We start from the raw sequence: 18,745 nt of genomic DNA on the forward strand, positions 1-18,745 counted from the left end.
GGATCTAACCTCTGAAGTGTCTACCAATAAAAATTCTGAACACTCATCCTATAAGTGCAAACCTCATAAATATGTACATAGCCTTATACTAGGGTTCAGCTGGAATGGATGAATTTTATGGGAGGACATGTGATATATACAGTTTAAGTTCTGTATATGGATTTACTCTCAAAGCCTTACTTTGAAATATAAAAATAATACTTGCTTCCACTTCAGTAAGTGACTAGCAGGTGGCAAGCCCTCCTCATGAGTTCATCATCTCACTATAATTACTTACAACTCCCAATATCTGTGAAGTAGATATGATTAGCAATATTTTGTAGATGAAGAGGTTATGTCACTTGCCATCACTCACATAGTTTGTAAGTAGAGAAGCTGGGATTCGAATTCAGGTCTGACGTCCAAACTCATGCTCTTGCCATCATAAAACATTAAACTTGAAATTTTTGTAAAAGCTAACAATTCTATGTATTTTGTGTCTACGATACATAAGGTATTTTATGTATTAACATATTAGGTCTCACAATAGAAATAAAAGGATAACGTCACATATTGTTATTAATCTCAACCTGGATTTCTTTTCCTTTTATCTTTGCATTATGAAGAATTTTAAATGTATACAAAAGTGGACAAAACAGTGTAATAAAGTCCCATGTATACATCATCCATCTTCAACAAGAGTCAATTTATGATCCATCTTGTCTCATGTAAACCCCCACTCCATTTCTTTCTTTCTCTCCCATAGTATTTTGAATATCTATTATTTTGATACTCAAAATATTACTTTGACTAGCAGATGTCAGACATCTTTTATTTTACCTTTAAATATCAGTGTGTGTCTTTCCAAGATAAGGAATCTTTTAAAAAATATATAAGCATAACACCATTGTCACACCTTAAAAATTAACAATAGATTTTTTTTAATTGAAGTATAATTGACATACAATCTTCTATTAATTGCCAGGGTATATCATTGTGATTCAATATTTATATGTATTATGAAATGGACCCCAAGGTAAGTCTAGTTAGCATCTGTCACCATAGAAAGTTATTACGATATTATTGACTCTATTCCCTATGCTGTACCTGACATGCCCAACAATTATGTATTTCATAACTGGAAGTTTGTACCTCTTTTTTTTTTTAATTTTATTTATTCTTTTTTTTTTTAAAGATTTTATTTATTTATTTGACAGAGAGAAATCACAAGTAAGCAGAGAGGCAGGCAGAGAGAGAGGAGGAAGCAGGCTCCCTGCCGAGCAGAAAGCCCGATGCGGGGCTCGAACCCAGGACCTGGGATCATGACCCGAGCTGAAGGCAGCGGCTTAACCCACTGAGCCACCCAGGCGCCCTGGAAGTTTGTACCTCTTAACCCCCTTCACTTATTTCACCCACTCTGGTAACCAACAGTTTGTTTCCTGTATCTATGAGTCTGTCTCTGCCTTTTTTTTTTGTTCATTTGTTTTGTTTTTTAGATTCTACATGGAAGTAAAATCACATGGTATTTGTCTCGCTCTAACTTCACTTAGTATAAAACCCTCCTGATCCATCCATGTTGTCATACATGGCAAGATTTCATTCTTTCTGATGGCTATGTAATATTCTGTTGTATAATACACCTCATCATCTTTATTTTTTTTAAAATAAAGATTTTATTTTTTCATTTGAGAGAAAGAGGGAGAGAGCATGAGAGTGCAGGAGCCAGGCGGAGGGGCAGTGGGAGAGGGAGAAGCAGACCCCTGGAGGAGCAGGGAGCTCCAGTCAGGGCTTGACCCCAGGACCCTGGGATCATGACCTGAGCCGAAGGCAGACGCTTAACGGACTGAGCCACCCAGGCATCCTGTAGGTTGCCTTTTCTTTTTGTTGATGGTTTCCTTTGCGTGCAAAAGCTTTTTAGTTTGACATAATCAAAAGTAGATTCTTAACATAAAATAAATGTTCACATTTCTAATTCTCTCATAGCTACAACTTGTTACAATTTATCTGACTCAAGATGAAAATGAGGTCCACACATTAGTTGATAGGCCTTTTAAATCTCTTTTAATCTATGGTTAATAAGGCTTTATAATAATATTTTCTTTACTCACTTTGCATTATTTGCTTTTGCCAAGCTGTATTTTTAGGTATCAGTTTACTTTGACAAGGGATATAGGCTTGCCATTTCATAAGATTTTTAAGATTCACACAGTGGAAATTTTTCATGTTAAAATATACTGGATCATTTTCTCAGAAACTCTCTACAGCACTCAGGAAAACTCTCAAAAAGCTGGCAAGAAATTTTACTGGTTTATATTTACCACTATCACAAATGTAATGTGAGTGACCTTTGGATAAAAATATATGATTTTGTTATATGTATTTATATATATATATGTAAGGTCTTTAATTTTTTATTTAAATATTATGTAATTTGCTTTAGATTCTGGGCCCATGGTGGGCAATTTTTCTAATATTCATGATGATGTTTTTCTAGCAATACATTTTTAATTATAAACATTATACCTTGTAATTCAAATTTGATTAGACTTTGTTGATAATTAACTCATTTTATAAAAAGGGAAACTAAACATAATGAAGTAAATCAGTTTGCTCAATACCATAGAATTATACTGTCACCGTATCTGAAAGGTAAAACTAATGTGTGTTTAACCTCTGATCAGTATCATGTTTTGGGTATCTGATTAATGAAATGGTAAAAGCTCCATGGTAAAGATTCCAGTGAATTTTCTTTGTAACTTTAAGTGAAACATTAAGGAGAAAAAAGTTAAAGCAAACAGGACTTGAATTGTCAAAGGAATCTATGTCTTATTAAAAAATAAAAATAAAAAGCCTGTCCCAGGTTCTCCAATCATATTTGAGCTCATTAAAAGAGCTCTTTCATTTATGTTCCTTCCACATTAAAGTAATAAATTATTTGGATTATGTTTTATTTTCCCCATGTTTCATTCTTTATTAATCAACATCATTCAGGAAGGTGACAGTGGACCAATAAGAAAATTTGGGTGGAAATGTGAGGGAAAGAATTGCCATTAACATTGTCGTAAATACGATCTACATTTTCTTACTGTCCAGATTCCGTGCTAGGACTTACACGTTACCACCAGTCCTCATAATGCCATTGCAACAGACAGTAAAGTACAGTGACAGAGAGCATGGGCTTTGAAACTATGAATGAGCATGGAGTTTCTTATTGGGGTCACAAAAATGTTCTGAAACTAGAGAGTGGTGATGAGTGCACAACTCAGTGACTATACTAAAAACCACTGACTTGTATACTTTAAAAGGGTAAATTTAATGTTATATGAATTATTTCTCAAAAAAGCTATTACTTTTTAAAAAGCAAATGATATGGAGTCAGCCTAACCAAGTTAGAATCTTTGAGGGGCATGATCTTGAATGATTCTCAACCTCTCTGTGCCTCTGTGCCCATGTCTGTCAAATGGGTTTATTAGTACCTACTTCATAGGGCTATTCTGAGAATTAAGTAAGATAGTGTATATAAAGGTCTTAGCACAGTGTCTGGCAGATCCTCCATTTATGGACAGATGAGGCAACCAAGTTTCAGAGCAATTAAGTGATTTGCTAATGTCACATGACCTTTAGCTAAATGGTATAGGTGGGATTTGAACTAGGTCTGTCAAGCCTCAATGTCCATGCTCTTTCTTTTTTTCTTTCTTTTTTTTCCTCCAAGATTTTATTTATTTACCTGAGAATGAGAACAGGAACACAAGCAGGGGGAATGGGAGAGGGAGAAGCAGGCTGCCCACCAAGCGGGGAGCCCGATGCAGGGCTTGAGGCACAGCTCAATGCGGGGCTCCATCCCCGGACCCTGGGATCATGACCTGAGCCAAAGACAGACGCTTAACAACTGAGCCACCCAGGCGCCCCTATCCATGCTCTTTCTACCATACCAAGTTTCTTCTCTAGAACAGAGACAAGACTCTCCCTGACACTCTTCAATAGTCACTCCTCCACCATATTAAACCTGGGATTGAATGGAATGATGGATAAGAAAAATTTTATTTGCAAACTTCTCTATGCCTAGGTAGTCCATTCTCCCAGCATCTTTCTTTAGAGGGTAAGCTTTAAAGCACATGGGAGCAACTCATCACAGACTTTTCCATAACCAGTTGTTTAAATATAGGCTACTAAAGAGATTTATAAAGAAGGGATCTTTCATAATTAAGACCTATTTTCCTGGGGCACCAGGGTGGCTCAGTTGGTTAAGCATCTGCCTTTGGCTCAGGTCATGATTCTGGGGTCCTGGGATTGAGGCCCTGCAGCGGGCTCCCCTGCTCAGTGGGGCATCGGCTTCTCTCTTTTCTTCTGCTCCATAACCCCCTGTTCATGGTCGTGCTCTCTCTCTCTCCCTCCCTCTCTCAAATAAATAAATACAATCTTAAAAAAAGAAAAAAAAGAACTATTTTCCTTCCAGACACCAGATTCTAGTTTAGTCCAAATATCCTGAAGAACACAAGTGTGTATTTAGGCAAATGTCTGGAGTTGATAAAATTCATCCCATCATCTTCCTGTACAAGGATCCTGCCATAGATAAAAATGATAAGGAAATCTGAGGTCATCATTTCTGTCCTTTCTCACTCCCTTCCTAATACTACCTAGTCGTCTAGAGCTTTTTAAATTCTTCTGCCAGCTGTTCTCTTATTTACATATTCCTATACTTTTCATATTCTTAAACTGTCCTATAGTACCGTACAGAGACCTGTTAGTGCCCCCACACACCCTGCCAGTTTCTGAAGCACTTAGCAATCAGCTAAGATCCAATCGAAAGAGCAAGGTAAAAGATAACCCCCTTCCCCGCCAAAAAATACCTTAGGGGGAGGAGCAAGGTTGGGGCCAAGACACAAGTATGGGTTTTCCAACTTGATCTTTCCCTACGTTTACTTCTAAATGAGCAAAGAATTTGCCACATATATCCAATCATTGTTGAGAAGCAAATACAGTTTTCTGTTCTAAGTAAACTCTTAAATTGTTCCCTTGGCTGCTCTACCTCTTCCTAAGAGAGAAAGGCTGCGTGGAAGTTGCCATCAACCTGAGAATGACTACAATGCCACTATTACAAGAACCTGGTAAGATGTGCCCTTTGTCTTTGTAGCCCCGTATAGTCTCTTGTGTTCTACTCCAAAATTCTCTTCTCTTTTCAACATTACTATAACATAGCTCTGACACGAATTCTTTATTTCTCCTTTAGGTAATTAATTCTACCCTCACAGTTCCATTCGTTTCTGCCAGTTCACATTCATGTTTTGCCCCCTGTGGATTTTGGTTAACATCTGTTAAACCCTGAACTATACAGGGCCATTGCCTGAATAGCATATTTCACACTTTGCAAAGCAAACTGCTACATTGTTACATAGAATTCTCTGTTCTCAGTCTGTGTTTTTAGCCATAAGTGCTTTAGGACAGCTAGATACACAGTAACATCACAACACATTATTTAAAATATTATTAATACTATGACCAACTTACAAGAGTCAAAAAGATTTAAACATGTAAGGTTTTTTTATTTCTCAAAGTTTGATTTTATTTTTTTTTAAGATTTTATTTATTTATTTGACAGACAGAGATCCCAAATAGGCAGAGAGGCAGGCAGAGAGAGAGGAGGAAGCAGGCTCCCTGCTGAGCAGAGAGCCCGATGCGGGCCTCGATCCCAGGACCCTGAGATCATGACCTGAGCCAAAGACAGAGGCTTTAACCCACTGAGCCACCCAGGCACCCCTTAAAGTTTTATTTTAAAGATTTTAAAGACAAATAGACTTGAAATACACTAAAGTATGATCTGGGAAAATTGAAATTTTCATAAAACTAGTATTATTCCCCACAATTTGAACTTCTCTTAGGTATTATCCTCATGGAGAAAGGATACATTGACAATATTAAGAGAATAGAAAAACTGGAAAGTTTACAATCAATTTACAAAACTTTTAGAGCAAAATAGTTCATAAAGCTATTTAGAAGCTTGATCTAAAACTCTCCCTGATTCTCTGAGAAAATTAAAAAAAAAAACATTTATAGTAGGTTAAGAGTTAATATTCTGATGATGTTTCTGACATTCTCAACCAGAGTATTAAAAGAAAGAATACATATACTTTAAAGATATCCTTTCAAACTGAATTTGGAAAAAAGAATTCCAATTTTGAACCTTTTAAGAATATGTTCTAATCCTCTTTTTTTTTTTTTAATTTTGCACACAGCTGTCTGTTGTAGTTTTTAGAATCATGCCAGATGCTGGGTTCATCAAGCAAAAGCAGGAAAACAATGGTTTGAAAGCAATTAGAAGCACCGAGACTTCAGTGAGGCTCATATTAAAATGTGATAACACTGTTCTAGTGGGAATTTCAACACTACTCCATTTCTGACATTTCTGGGCTGCCAGACAGGCAAGCTGTGTGGAAGAGCACAGTGACCAAGGAGGTAACATACTGGAATTTATTTCTGGAGCAAATGAAGAATTAGCTGAGTTGGAGCCCTCCCAAGGTTTTTATTATGGACTCGGCCACCATTTTATTTGAATGGCATCTGACAAAGCTTAAGGAGTAAAAGCATATTATAGCTTTGGCTCTGTAAAATAATCTAGCACCAATCCACTCAGAAGGCAGATGCATCTGAGCCTCTTGTTGCTAAAAAGCAGGGCAGGGGAGCCCAGCAGGGTGAAGATTAATTAAACACTCCACTAACTTTCCTTAGAAATGCCTAATGCCTCTCTGTGTAGAAGCTTATTTAGAAGATGGAGAAGTAAACAATACCATCCACACATTTTTAGTGTAAAACCATAAATGGCCAAAAAGCACTCACCTTGGGGCTGAATATCCCAATAGTACCTGAAATACAAAGAAAAGAATGGAGATAAGTCAAACTTGTATTTCAGTTTTGGTTGGCATATGGTAGAGACAGCACCTACTCCAAAAAGCTTGCTAAACAGTGAATAACCAGCCAAACCACTACCCACTTTGAGAAAAATGAAAGGGTTGTCCCTAAGAGTTGAAAGATTCTCAGTGGCTTTTAACTCATTGTGACTCCAGAGACAGTTTTGACCATGTTGCTGGAAAGGTCCTAAGAGGTTACCTAGCCATGGTCCAGAGTTTCTCATCAGGAGCTCTACAGTCTTAGAGTGTGACAACTCTTTGTTGTGACAACCAGTCTTGTACAATCAGCATCGCTGGTCCTCAGCACCTAATACCAGTGGCACCCCCAGTTACAACAACCAAAAACATCACCCACCCAAAACATATCCTCAAATACTTCTAGGTTTAAATTCTTTATTTTACAGGTGAAGCATGCATAACTGGGTCAAGGTCACCTAGCATTTTAGTGCCTATGCCAAGACTGGGGTTCTTGCAGTCCACTGTATCATTGTCCACCCCCACCTCCTCTTTTATTTTGGGATATTATTGGCAAAACCAATAACCCCTCAAGTCTTCAAACTAATGAAATGGCAGTGGCAGAAAGGATCATTTGTGAGTCGCTTATTTGGAATGTAAATTGCATTTCCCCCATAGAAACAAAGTTCTATATGGTGGCTACCCACAAAAGTCTATTGTACCTTGGATTCCATTTCCTCCTGCCTTCACAGGAACCTTACATTATTCTGTATCGATTTTCTCTTGTATATATTCAACCTCTTCCTCTCAACTTGGCCCTTTCCATCAGTATTTATGCTCACATAAAAATAAAGCAAAGCCTCCCTCACCCTCTTCATATCCCTCTATCTGGTGTCCTCTTCCCTTCACATCACAGTGAAATTTTCAAAAATTGTTGTCTGTAGTTTCTGTTTTCTCCCACTCCCACCTCCCACTCACTCCTCAACATGCTTATAGTAACCACATGTTAATTCTTGCTATGGACATAATTCCATGCCACTAAATAGAATGAATATTTTCTATCCTCATCTTGACCTCTCAAGAATGTATATGTTCATTTGAACACTTTTTTTCCTTGGGAGAGAGTTCAGAGTTTTTTTTTTTTTTTTTAAGTCAAATTCTTAAAAGAATCTATAACCTAAAATAAAAGATTAAGAAAAAGGCAATACATGGGCAATAATGAGGCATATCTTTTAACACACACATGACTGAAATAAGGTGAGGCTACTTTAGAGACAAATATCATTCCAGTGGATATCTGGGTTATTTCTTTATAAGACTAAAGTTCAGGAAACAGAGAAGTATGAGATAAGTGGGAGTATGCTGCCATAATCCAGAGATGCATTTGTGGGAAATAATCAGAGATAAAGAAGAGAAGATGAATTATCAGAGATAAAGAAGAAGATGGAGAAGCCTCCTGGTTGACTTTTCTTATTCCTTTCTTTTCCCAGAAGAGTTCTGGGCTGTCAATAAGGTGAAGAGAAATGTAAGATACTTGGATGACAAGGCATGGAAAGTTCAGGACAGCTATGACAACTGCAGTGGAGAGGGGGAGAGGGAGGGGTGGGAAAGGCAAAGCTGCAGCAGCTGGAAAAAAGGTTGTCCATGTCAATAGGAAGGCATATGTAGCTTGAGAGCGGCAGTAACTTAAAACAAGTTTTATATATTAGTATGACGAGTCGCTCTCCCCATAGCAGATGGTGTAGCTTCCCACTCTACCTGGCCACGGTGAAGAGTTTTTCCACCAAACTCCTTTTTTTTTTTTTTTTAAAGATTTTATTTATTTATCTGACAGAGAGAGAGACAGCGAGAGAAGGAACACAAGCAGGGGGAATGGGAGAGGGAGAAGCAGGCTTCCTGCCAAGCAGGGAACCCGATGCGGGGCTCGATTCCAGGACTCCGTGATCACGACCTGAGCCAAAGGCAGACGCTTAACGACTGAGCCACCCACATGCCCCTCCACCAAACTCTTTTCTCTAAAACACAGTTAATCAAGCAAATCATCAAAGGGGCGAGCCATTTTCCATGTTCTTGCTGTTTCCCATCTCCTGTGGAGGCATTGCTCCAGCCCTTGATTCCACTCATTACTCATCCTCCATTTCAATATAAATAGAAATTAGAATGTAAGCCTGGTGCAAGTGTGGGGGGGGGCAGGAGGGTGTGGGTGTACTTCTCCTTCCAAAACGTATACGATGGCAATAGCAGGAACTTCGCTGATATTATTCTCATTTACTGACCGAGAAAAAAAAAAATGGAGCCATGCTTGTGGCAGTTAAAAGGCCAACTTTTGGCAAATTGATAAATAGGTGAAACATGTTATTGATAATTTCAATCTCTGCTTTTCCCCACAATCCCCACTCCAATGCACACACATATTTTCAGTCCCCTTCTCTACCTACTGTAGAGTGATGCTGGTTTCCTGGTTTCTCTTCTTAGTTAAGAAGATCTTATAAGTTCACACACACTGAGAGTATCGCTTCTGCCAATCATAGTCTTAGCCTAAGAAGGCTGGTTACAGAGAAAGAATTCAACTTAAAAGTATTAAATAAAGTAGCAGGTCTACCGAGCTGATGCTAAATAGCAGAATCTGCCTTAATCTTGATGACACTGTAATTAAATATTTCTGTCAGTAAAAAATCAGATGTAGAACTTGATGTGGAATGGCATGAAGTGAAATGTTAGTTTCCTTCACTTTCAGAAGGTGTAAAACAATCCTGCTACCCTACCGTGTTACTCTAAGTCTTAATTGTGCAACAATCCTAAAGAAAGTTTGTGTACACACACGCGTGCGCACACACACACACACAGTATATGTCTAAAAGGCAAGGCCAGAAGGTGAGCAATCTCGTCCCTCACTGGAGGGCACCGTGGATTAGTCTCCGCTGGGCACAATACATCGAAAGTCCTGATCTTGTCTCATTAAACATATCCTATGGGTGGCCTTCGTCACATTCTCTGGAAAGATGACCCCACACTAGAGAATTCTACACTCCTTAGGAGGCATTTAGTCAAATCCTGCTCCCATCTTCTAATTCTTATCCTTCACTCTGAAAACAATTATCCCTTAGCTAGAGACTCCAACAAGTCTGAAACTAGACATTTCAAACCAAAATACAAACACCACAATAGAATTACATAGAAGAAAAGGCATACAGACGCACATGCGCGCGCGCACGCACACACACACAGAATTGTGTTTATCCTAAAGGCTTCTGAGAATTTCATATCAGGCCTGTGCAGATAGATAACAAACACTTCTTTAATCTTCCCTTTGAAGCTTCAGCTTCAATATGAAAAGGAAGCTATCACTCCGCTGTAATATCCATACTCAACATCATCGGGTCCATGCAAATGACATTTGGAGCCGGAAAAATATGAGTACAGAACGAGAAGACAGAAATTGCTGCAACCATATTGATGATTATTGTTTTCACATTCAGTCAAAATAAATCCGTCTTTACGTGATCCTCCAAAAATGAAAATGGAAGAACAAAATTTCCTAACATTTTGTCGGCTCTGCAAAATAGGGTCTAGAAAATTCAGAGTTACATTACATGGGAGGCAAAGTTTGCTATTTGTGCTTCTAAATAGAGAGATTTTCAGTGAACTTTAGTTTAGGGAAAAGTAACAACAAAATAAATAGGATTCACTATAGTGAGGGGATCTTGAGGCTTCTACAGAAGCAGTAACAGCAATGACAAATAACAACAATGTTAAGATTTCTCGCTTATATTGTGGGCACTGTCCTAAACACTTCTCTTATATGAACTCATTCCTCCACACTATAGCCCTCTTATTATGTCCATTTTATAAATAAGGAAACCAAGGTATTGAGAGGTGAGATGACTTGACCATGGTTTATACAGCTGGTAATAAGGCAGACAAGTTTCTAATCCTAACAACTAGTTCCAGAGTGGGCACTGTAATAACAAATTAAGAAGGAAAGTCTTGAAAATATAATCTAACTTAAAAACATTCAGAAAAAATAATTTTTTCTCTAAAGACTTTCTATTATCCTAACAGAATTCAGTCACTCAGATGACAAATACTTGTTGAATGTCTTCTATGTGACAAGTCCTTTGTTCTGGTTCCTTGGATGAAATGGTGACTAAAGTACACATAGTCTGTCTGCAGATATATTTCAGTATCTTTCAAATGGCAAACAAACTTCTAGTTTGTCACTCAAGAATCACAAAACATTAGATTCCTGCTAAAAATGAAGCTATCAACTCTTAACCATTAGATTGGGGGGGGGGGTGGTTTGAGGTGGGTATCAAACTCTTGACCGTGAAACTAACCAATGAACATGGTTATTGAGATTAAAGTACTCAGAGCTTTTACCACTCAGCCAGCTAATTAGATCCTGGTGAAGGAGGTAAAACAAACAACTGTAACTACCCCCATATTATTGCAAACATCTAGGAAGGAAAAATAGTTCCATTTCCTGATTATAATTTAAAAAAAGCATATTCAGCACTTTTATATGTTTTATATGTATTATTTTATTTAATCTTCATCACAACCCTATGAGGTCAGTACTATTATTATTCCCATTTTACAGATTAAGAAACTGAAACTCAGGAAGGTCAACCAATTTGACCACAACCACATAGCTATTAAATGGCAGAACCCAGATTTGTACCCAGGTCTCCTTGGTTCCAGAGCTCAAGCTCTTAAATCCCACAGTAACTGCTTTTCTCTTGACTGCAATATAGAAAACAAATCAATTATTGCCAGACAGCTTAGTATTAGAGAGTAGTTCGATCAGATATCTTTAACTTAGAGTTCACAGTTGAGCTTTAGAAGACTCATGAACTCCTAAAAATCGTGGGTGGAAAGCAACCCATGTTTTCTTTTCCCTTGAAGAAGAGTCCATAAACCTCATTAGATTCCAAAAAATGCCAATAACTCTTCCCCTCCAAAATGATGAGACCCTCTGGATTAGATGAATAAGACTGTAATGGCATTATAAAACTAGCTACCCACAAAGGCCAACATCTGTAATGTTATAAATCTAGAACATCTAAATGAATTTTTTTGCAACTAAAGTATTAAACATGTTATTCTACCTGTGACTTATGGAAATTTAAAACACATCATACATTCTCTGCCTCGTTAAACCACCTGCTAAACAAAATCAAATCTCTTCTTGATGACTCAAGGATATAAATTTGAACTTTGGTTTTTGTACCAAAACAGTGGTGCCTCCTACATGAATAGGCTGTCTGCACTACTCGCTATCCAGAGATGACTTCTATTTCGCTCTTGACCATCTTTTGGTAATGACTATCTCAAAACAGATGGCGAAGAATGAAGTGCTATGCTGATATTAAAAATGGAATTCAAATGGAAACCTCATTGAGCAGGGCTTTCAACAGCCAGTTGATAACACTAGGAAAACCCCTTGCAATTGACCTTGATCAGTGAGCCACATGGTAGAGACTGATACATGCCCCCAAGGAAATGGCTTTTCTGAACAATGCTAATAATCTGTACCCTGTAGATATTTTCTATAACTTCTTTTCTTACTTTGGAAGATTCACTTGATTTCAAATCTTTCTAGGAGCTATGCTCCATTTCAGAAAAATGGGCAAGTGGCAAAGGGTCATACCGCCCGCGACACCCAAGAACAGAAATGGGAAAAGAGCACCATCTGGTGGAAGTCCCTGGTGGAGGCTTCAGAGGCTGGGACCTAGGATCAGGGCGTCAGCCTCAGCAAAAGGCAGGGATGGGAAGGCCTCTGGAGGGGAGCTGGTGCCCCCTCTAGCCCCAGTACCTTTAATCCATCAAAAGGACAGGAACTAGTAACTGCCTACAAGCAGCTTACAATCTAAATGAGATATTTATACATCAACAGATGTCAATCTAAGATAGGAAATAACAAACACTATGGTAACAACAGACAAGCACATAACTCAGGTTATAGAAGGACCTGCCATAAGAAGTTCCTAGGTTCTTTCTTTGGGTGTAATATTTCTGTGGTCTTGAGTCTATACCCACAAGTGTTAGAAACCCACCCTGGAAGACGACACAATGTTCTCCTACTTATGAAATGGTCACAATTAAACTTTTATTAAGTAATAAACAAGCAACATTATCTAATGTTGACAGTATTGATTTTTTTTTCAGAACTCTGTTCCCAGACCATAAAAAAGAAATAAAAGAAATAAGACCTTTCTTATCACTGGAGTTTTCTGCAACACTTTCACTACATAAAATCCCTGCTATGCTCAATCCAACATCCACCCTGGATACCAACAGCAAGAAATCTGGGTGCTTTTCTCAATTAGTCAATGATTATGGTCTTTCACCACAATACTGAAAACTTGCATTCAAATATTCCTTCCCCTATGTTCAAGCATCAAGACTGCAAATTGTGGTTGAATGTCTATGTAATCCCCATACTCTCTGCATGTAATAGGCAACCAATTAGAACTCAATGAACTATTAAAGAAAAATTCCAGCCAGGTATGTTGTTACAAAATAAAAGACCCTAAGAGTTGAGATTTGTTTTTTTCTTTCTATAGATAAAGGAGAGCATCTGAAGGATTGGTTGGTTGGTTGCTTGTTTTAAGGATAGGAAATGATGTCCACTGTGATCAAACAAGCAGAAATATGCAGACTGGATGGGAGGGAGACAACCCGAGAGGCCGTTTACTGGAGACCAAGAAGAGAGACAAGAGATGTGATAACACACGTGGACGTGGACTGGGAACAGAGCAACAAGAGGAAAATCAGAGATACCCTTTGGTTACAAATATGTATGGGAGAGAAAAGGCAGCACTTATATACAAAGAACTCCAGCTGATTATCATATTTTAAACTGCAGTATCTTTGGCTGTTATGCTGTCACTTTTGTCTCTGCTGATGCTTGGAACCTCATTTTGTTTTATTTTTTGCTTGCTTCAGGTTAACAGCTACTCTTGGACCACCAAGACTCCTAGTTATCTGATTCATGAATAACTGACGTATGCATGACACTGTGACTGTGGACCCTCTAGTCATTGAATTTTACAGCTGGAAGCTCACTGAAGGTCATTTAATCCAGCCCATCACTTTCCAGATGAGAAAATGAAGTATGGAGAGGTTACGTGATTGCGTCATAGACGTTTAGAAGTCCACATTGTGAAGCTACCACAGTTTATCTTGGGCAGGCAGGTTCAAAAACATGATAGTCACTTGAAAATTCCTTTGGTATTTCCCTTATTATGAACATGGTTACATTATCCACCTGAGAACAAATGTTACACAAAAAATATTTAGGCTGGATTAGTTCTCAGAGCTCATCGAGGCAGAGTGGATTTCTCAACATTAACATGCCAACATACCATCTGTATCTCAAGTTATGAAGACTGCATTCGCTCTCTCAGACATTAATAAATCTCCACTACTTGCAGATACTCTGGTAGGGACTGAGAGTATAGAAAGCCCCAACTGTGGGCCAGTTAGGCTGGAGCAGTCAAACTGTGCCGAAGTGATAGGTTTGGCACAAAACACACACAAGGTAAAAACCAGGGCCAGAAGAACTCAGGTCTGGCTAATGCCAGAAGCTGTCTGACCGCCTGCAGATAAGGGCTGCTGAGGGAGGATCTAGGATCAGATAAAGGAAGATGCCTGGCAGGGGAGGGGAGGGTCACTGAGAGGCCAGGCCCAGGATGCAGAGCAGCCAGCCAGCGCAGCGGGTCAGAGCAGGTGACAGAGGCCCGAAGCAGACATGTTTGAGGAAGGGATAGTGTAAGATTCTGAGTGGGTTCCAACCTTAAAGCCGGTTTTGTCTTGTGAAGCAGGTGATAATGTCATGTAAGGGTGATATGATAAAGCTGCTAAGGATTGGGGAGGGGGTGGGGGGAAGAGGAACATTAGAAAGGTTGCTACTAGGGTCATGTAAGGTCACTGCCAGGTATCATTAAGGGCTCAACTGAGGTGGGAGACCAAGCCTTACAGGAGAGGCACTCCGACTGTGTCATTTTTCTTCAGCACTGAGTGGCTGCCCAAATACAAGAGCAGAGATGTGGACAGTTGAATTGATCTGAGGTTAGGATTCTTCTAGGCTTGGGAGATAAAAGGACAGAAGAGTAAGAGTGCACTGGAGGACATGTCCTGGTGCTCAGGCTGAGGGGGAGAAAAACCAACGGCCCAAGACTTGACTATTGTGTCTGTACATATTAGAGACTTTTAACAACCAGTAAGAAACAGTGGACAGCATTATTCTGCTCTTCTCTTCCAGGACTATCCTCTGTCCCACCAGTCCCGAATCTCTCCTATCTCATGCTCCCTGTTTCAATGGTTGACATCTTCATGAACGCAGTTGAAATGTGGGGACTGCCCCTTCATCTCTTTCTCTATGACTGCGTACATCCCATCAATCACCAAGACCTGGACGTTCTACTCCCCTGATATCTTTTAAATCTACCTCTTCTCCATCCCTACAGGCACTGAATTCATTCAAGCCTTCAGAATGCCTGACCCAGATTGATGTTCCCACGTTCCACCTGCCACCCTGCTTCTCTCTGACCCATTCTCCTCAGGGTGGATGGAGAAGGAAGGGCAGTGGTGAGCAATGGCTTTGCAGACATATCTGGGTTGGAGTCCCAGCTCTTCCGTCTTCTAGGCTACAAACTTTGGCGGCAGCCACAGTCTCATCTTTTTTTTTTTTTTTAAATCGAAGTATAGTTGACACACCATGTTAGGTTAGTTTCAGGTGTGCAACATAGTGATTCCACAAGTCTACATGTTACACTGTGCTCACCAGGAGTGCAGCTACCACCTGTCACCATGCACCGCTGTTACAATATCACTGACTGTATTCCTTGTGTTGTACCTTTTATTCCTATGACTAATCCATTCCATAAATGGGAGCCTCTATCTCCCACTCCCCTTTCCCCAGTTTGCCCATCCCCTACCCCCTCCCTTGGTTTCACCTTAAAAATAGAAATAATAACTACACCTGCCTCGTGTGTTTTTTGGGAGGATTAACCGAGCCAATGCACATGAAGAACTGAGCACCAGGCCCAGCACCTGGCAGGCCTTCAGTAAATGTCAACTGTTCTGTCATTAGCACCATCGTTTCCCTAATGACCTAAAGTGCAAACCCAGTCTTGTCACTGCCCTGCTTAAAGCTCTGCAGAGGCTTACTCCAGCTCCAGCCTCCAGGTCCTCCCTCCCCTGCTCTGTTCACACTGCTGCTCTCACAGGTCTCCGCTCTCTCTGCCAGCACACTTTCTCCATTGTGCCCCTTCTTCTCCCAGTGAACCTCTGAGGCTCAGCTCTGTCCCCTGTGTAAAGTGCTCCCATGGACCCTCTGTGCACACGTCGCAGCAGCACCTATAACCCTGCACCACAATCCTCTTGTCTCTCTACGTCACTGGGCCCTCAAGGGGCAGTGGCACAGAGACTGTGCTCAATAAATGCTTGCTAAGAAAATGAATGGACTTGAGAAACAGAAGAGCTGTCTGAGCTCAGCATGAGTGCATTTCAGAGAGGGGTCAGAGACGAGGTTGGAGATGCAGACAGCAGGCAAGGCTCTCCAGGTAACACCATGGGGTGTGGATTTTATCCCAAAGAAGATGGGGAAAGAAACTTTCATTTTCCTCTTAATTACTCACACAAAGACAAGAGGGTAAAACAGAAAGAGAATTAAAAGAGGAGAAGAAAAGGAAAAGAAAGAAAAAAATAAGAAACCCTTGTTAAATTAAAACCTCTATCCAAATGAAGAATCGCCCCCTGCAAAAAACTAGTTTCAGAGAATAACCACAGTATGACTAGCAAAACTATACTCCAAAAGACACGACCGAATACACATTGTAGTGGCAAGAATCCAATATAGAAATACAATCAATTTGTTTCTTCATTAAAAGCTTTCATGAAGAAAATGATTTAATACAAATGCTAAAGCTACTGACACAGATTAATTGAAAAATAACAACAGACTCGTAATTAAAGACATAATATTATTTCACTCATTCATTCTGCTCTAAAACTGAATAAATGTATAAAAATAGAATCAAGAAGGCAGGCTTCTGCTGGTAACCACTCCAAGAGCTACAATGAATTACAGATATTTTTTAAAAATTTCCTATCCTTATGTATATGCATTCTTCCAGTTAGGAACTGAGATGCACATAGAAATTCAGAAATCATTTTTAAATTGTGTCAGTTTTGCCCTCAAGATTTTTCCTAATTGTACAAGATTCTATACCAAAATATCATTCTTGGCCATTTATTTCTTTGAATAGTATCTACAGCAGTCATATTAAACCCCTACAAGAGGTACCTAATTATCTGAATCATAAAAAATGAAACTACTTTGATCTAAAGGCCAATGACTATGTGATCAGTTCTACGGCTGTATCAAAACAGGTCAGGGGTCACCAGTAGTTCAACTATAATCAACCATTCAATCCCAGGACTTCCTGACCCATCGTGGGGCCAGGACTTTGGTTCTGTCGTACTTCAAGGGATTCTCCAGCATCAGGAAATGTCTCATGTTGCCAGGCCACCAGGAAGCAAAAAGGCTGCAGGCAAACATCAGGCCAAGGGAAGGACCAAAGCCATTTGCTGCTGACCATATCCCTATCCCTCACCCTACAATCCAGTTGGGTTGAAATATTGTCAGTTACTTGCTGGTCCTAAGCCTTGCCAGTAAAATTTTCCTGTCAGTTATCCCCAGTCATATTGGGGGAGCCACCTCACCACCCAACTAACAGCCTCAATTCATACTTGCCAGTCAAATCCTCCATCCTTCCCCTCCACTATTCAAATTCATTTGAAAACCAAACTAGTATCTTTGTACCTTTAAAAAAAAAAAAAAGAGGAAGTCTTCTGATGAAGATTTTTACATATACTTGCCTGATTTTAAGAATCTCCTGGAATCCTTATCGATCACGCCAGACCTAGTAAATTAGCATCTAGGTAGAGACCTAGAAATCTGTATTTTTTTTAAAGATTTTATTTATTTATTTGTCAGAGAGAGAGAGAGCACAGGCAGACAGAATGGCAGGCAGAGGCAGAGGGAGAAGCAGGCTCCCCACAGAACAAGGAGCCCGATGTGGGACTCGATCCCAGGACGCTGGGATCATGACCTGAGCTGAAGGCAGCTGCTTAACCAACTGAACCACCCAGGCGTCCCTAGAAATCTGTATTTTTAACAAGATCCTCAGGTAATCCATATGATGGGGCAAATTTGGAAAACAATCTGAAGGAAATGGGTATTTTGCTAACAGTTGTCTGTTAAGAAAATTCTAGACAGTTAGCCCCCAGTTCAAGCATAGACTGTGTCCCATTTCCAGGTGTTTGGACCTTGGAATGCATTTTCCTAATGAAACAAAGTAATAGTGTTAAGTTTTCTGGACCAGCTTCAAAAACCTATTAAGTCTTGTTAACAGATCTAAAGTATAGTAAATACAATCCTTCATTTACAAACCAATCACATTTCGAAAGTTGAAGCATAAAGTTGTCTATTTAGAATACATTTTTCCATAAAGCTCTGAGAAGTGGTTAGGTTTCCCGGCTATCCATAAATGCTTGTTAAGCCTATAATAAGCCAAACCCAGCTATCGAAATGTGAATATAAACATGAGGTTGGTGTCCTCAAAGCAAAAGATAATGAGAGGGAAAAATGGTATGTCTTCTTTCTCTGGGCATAGGAAACACAGGCAAACTTTGACTTTCTTACCCTCTCTGCCTTTACAACTATCTCTGGTCTCCCAGTGGCCAAAGATTGCCCAGGTGCCAAGGATTCACGTGTTATCCATGACTCTCTACTAAAGTATCAGCTTGCACATCCTTGCCCTGAGCTGTCCTTCCCCATATTACCTATTGCCCCTCCAAAATTCAGTCAAACTCTCGTTTCCATAATTTGGTTCCAT

General features: G+C 39.5%; 1 protein-coding gene across 1 annotated transcript in view; it reads right to left on the reverse strand.

Moving 5' to 3' along the window:
* SKAP1 (src kinase associated phosphoprotein 1) overlaps positions 1–18,745 on the reverse strand; it is a 285,865-nt gene that overhangs the window by 215,713 nt on the left and 51,407 nt on the right. Inside the window, 1 exon segment of the mRNA XM_047706864.1 lies at positions 6,814–6,839. Coding sequence (XP_047562820.1) covers positions 6,814–6,839 — 26 coding nt within the window.

Source organism: Lutra lutra, chromosome 16 (assembly GCF_902655055.1).
Source record: "Lutra lutra chromosome 16, mLutLut1.2, whole genome shotgun sequence".
NCBI classification, from domain to species: Eukaryota; Metazoa; Chordata; class Mammalia; order Carnivora; family Mustelidae; genus Lutra; species Lutra lutra.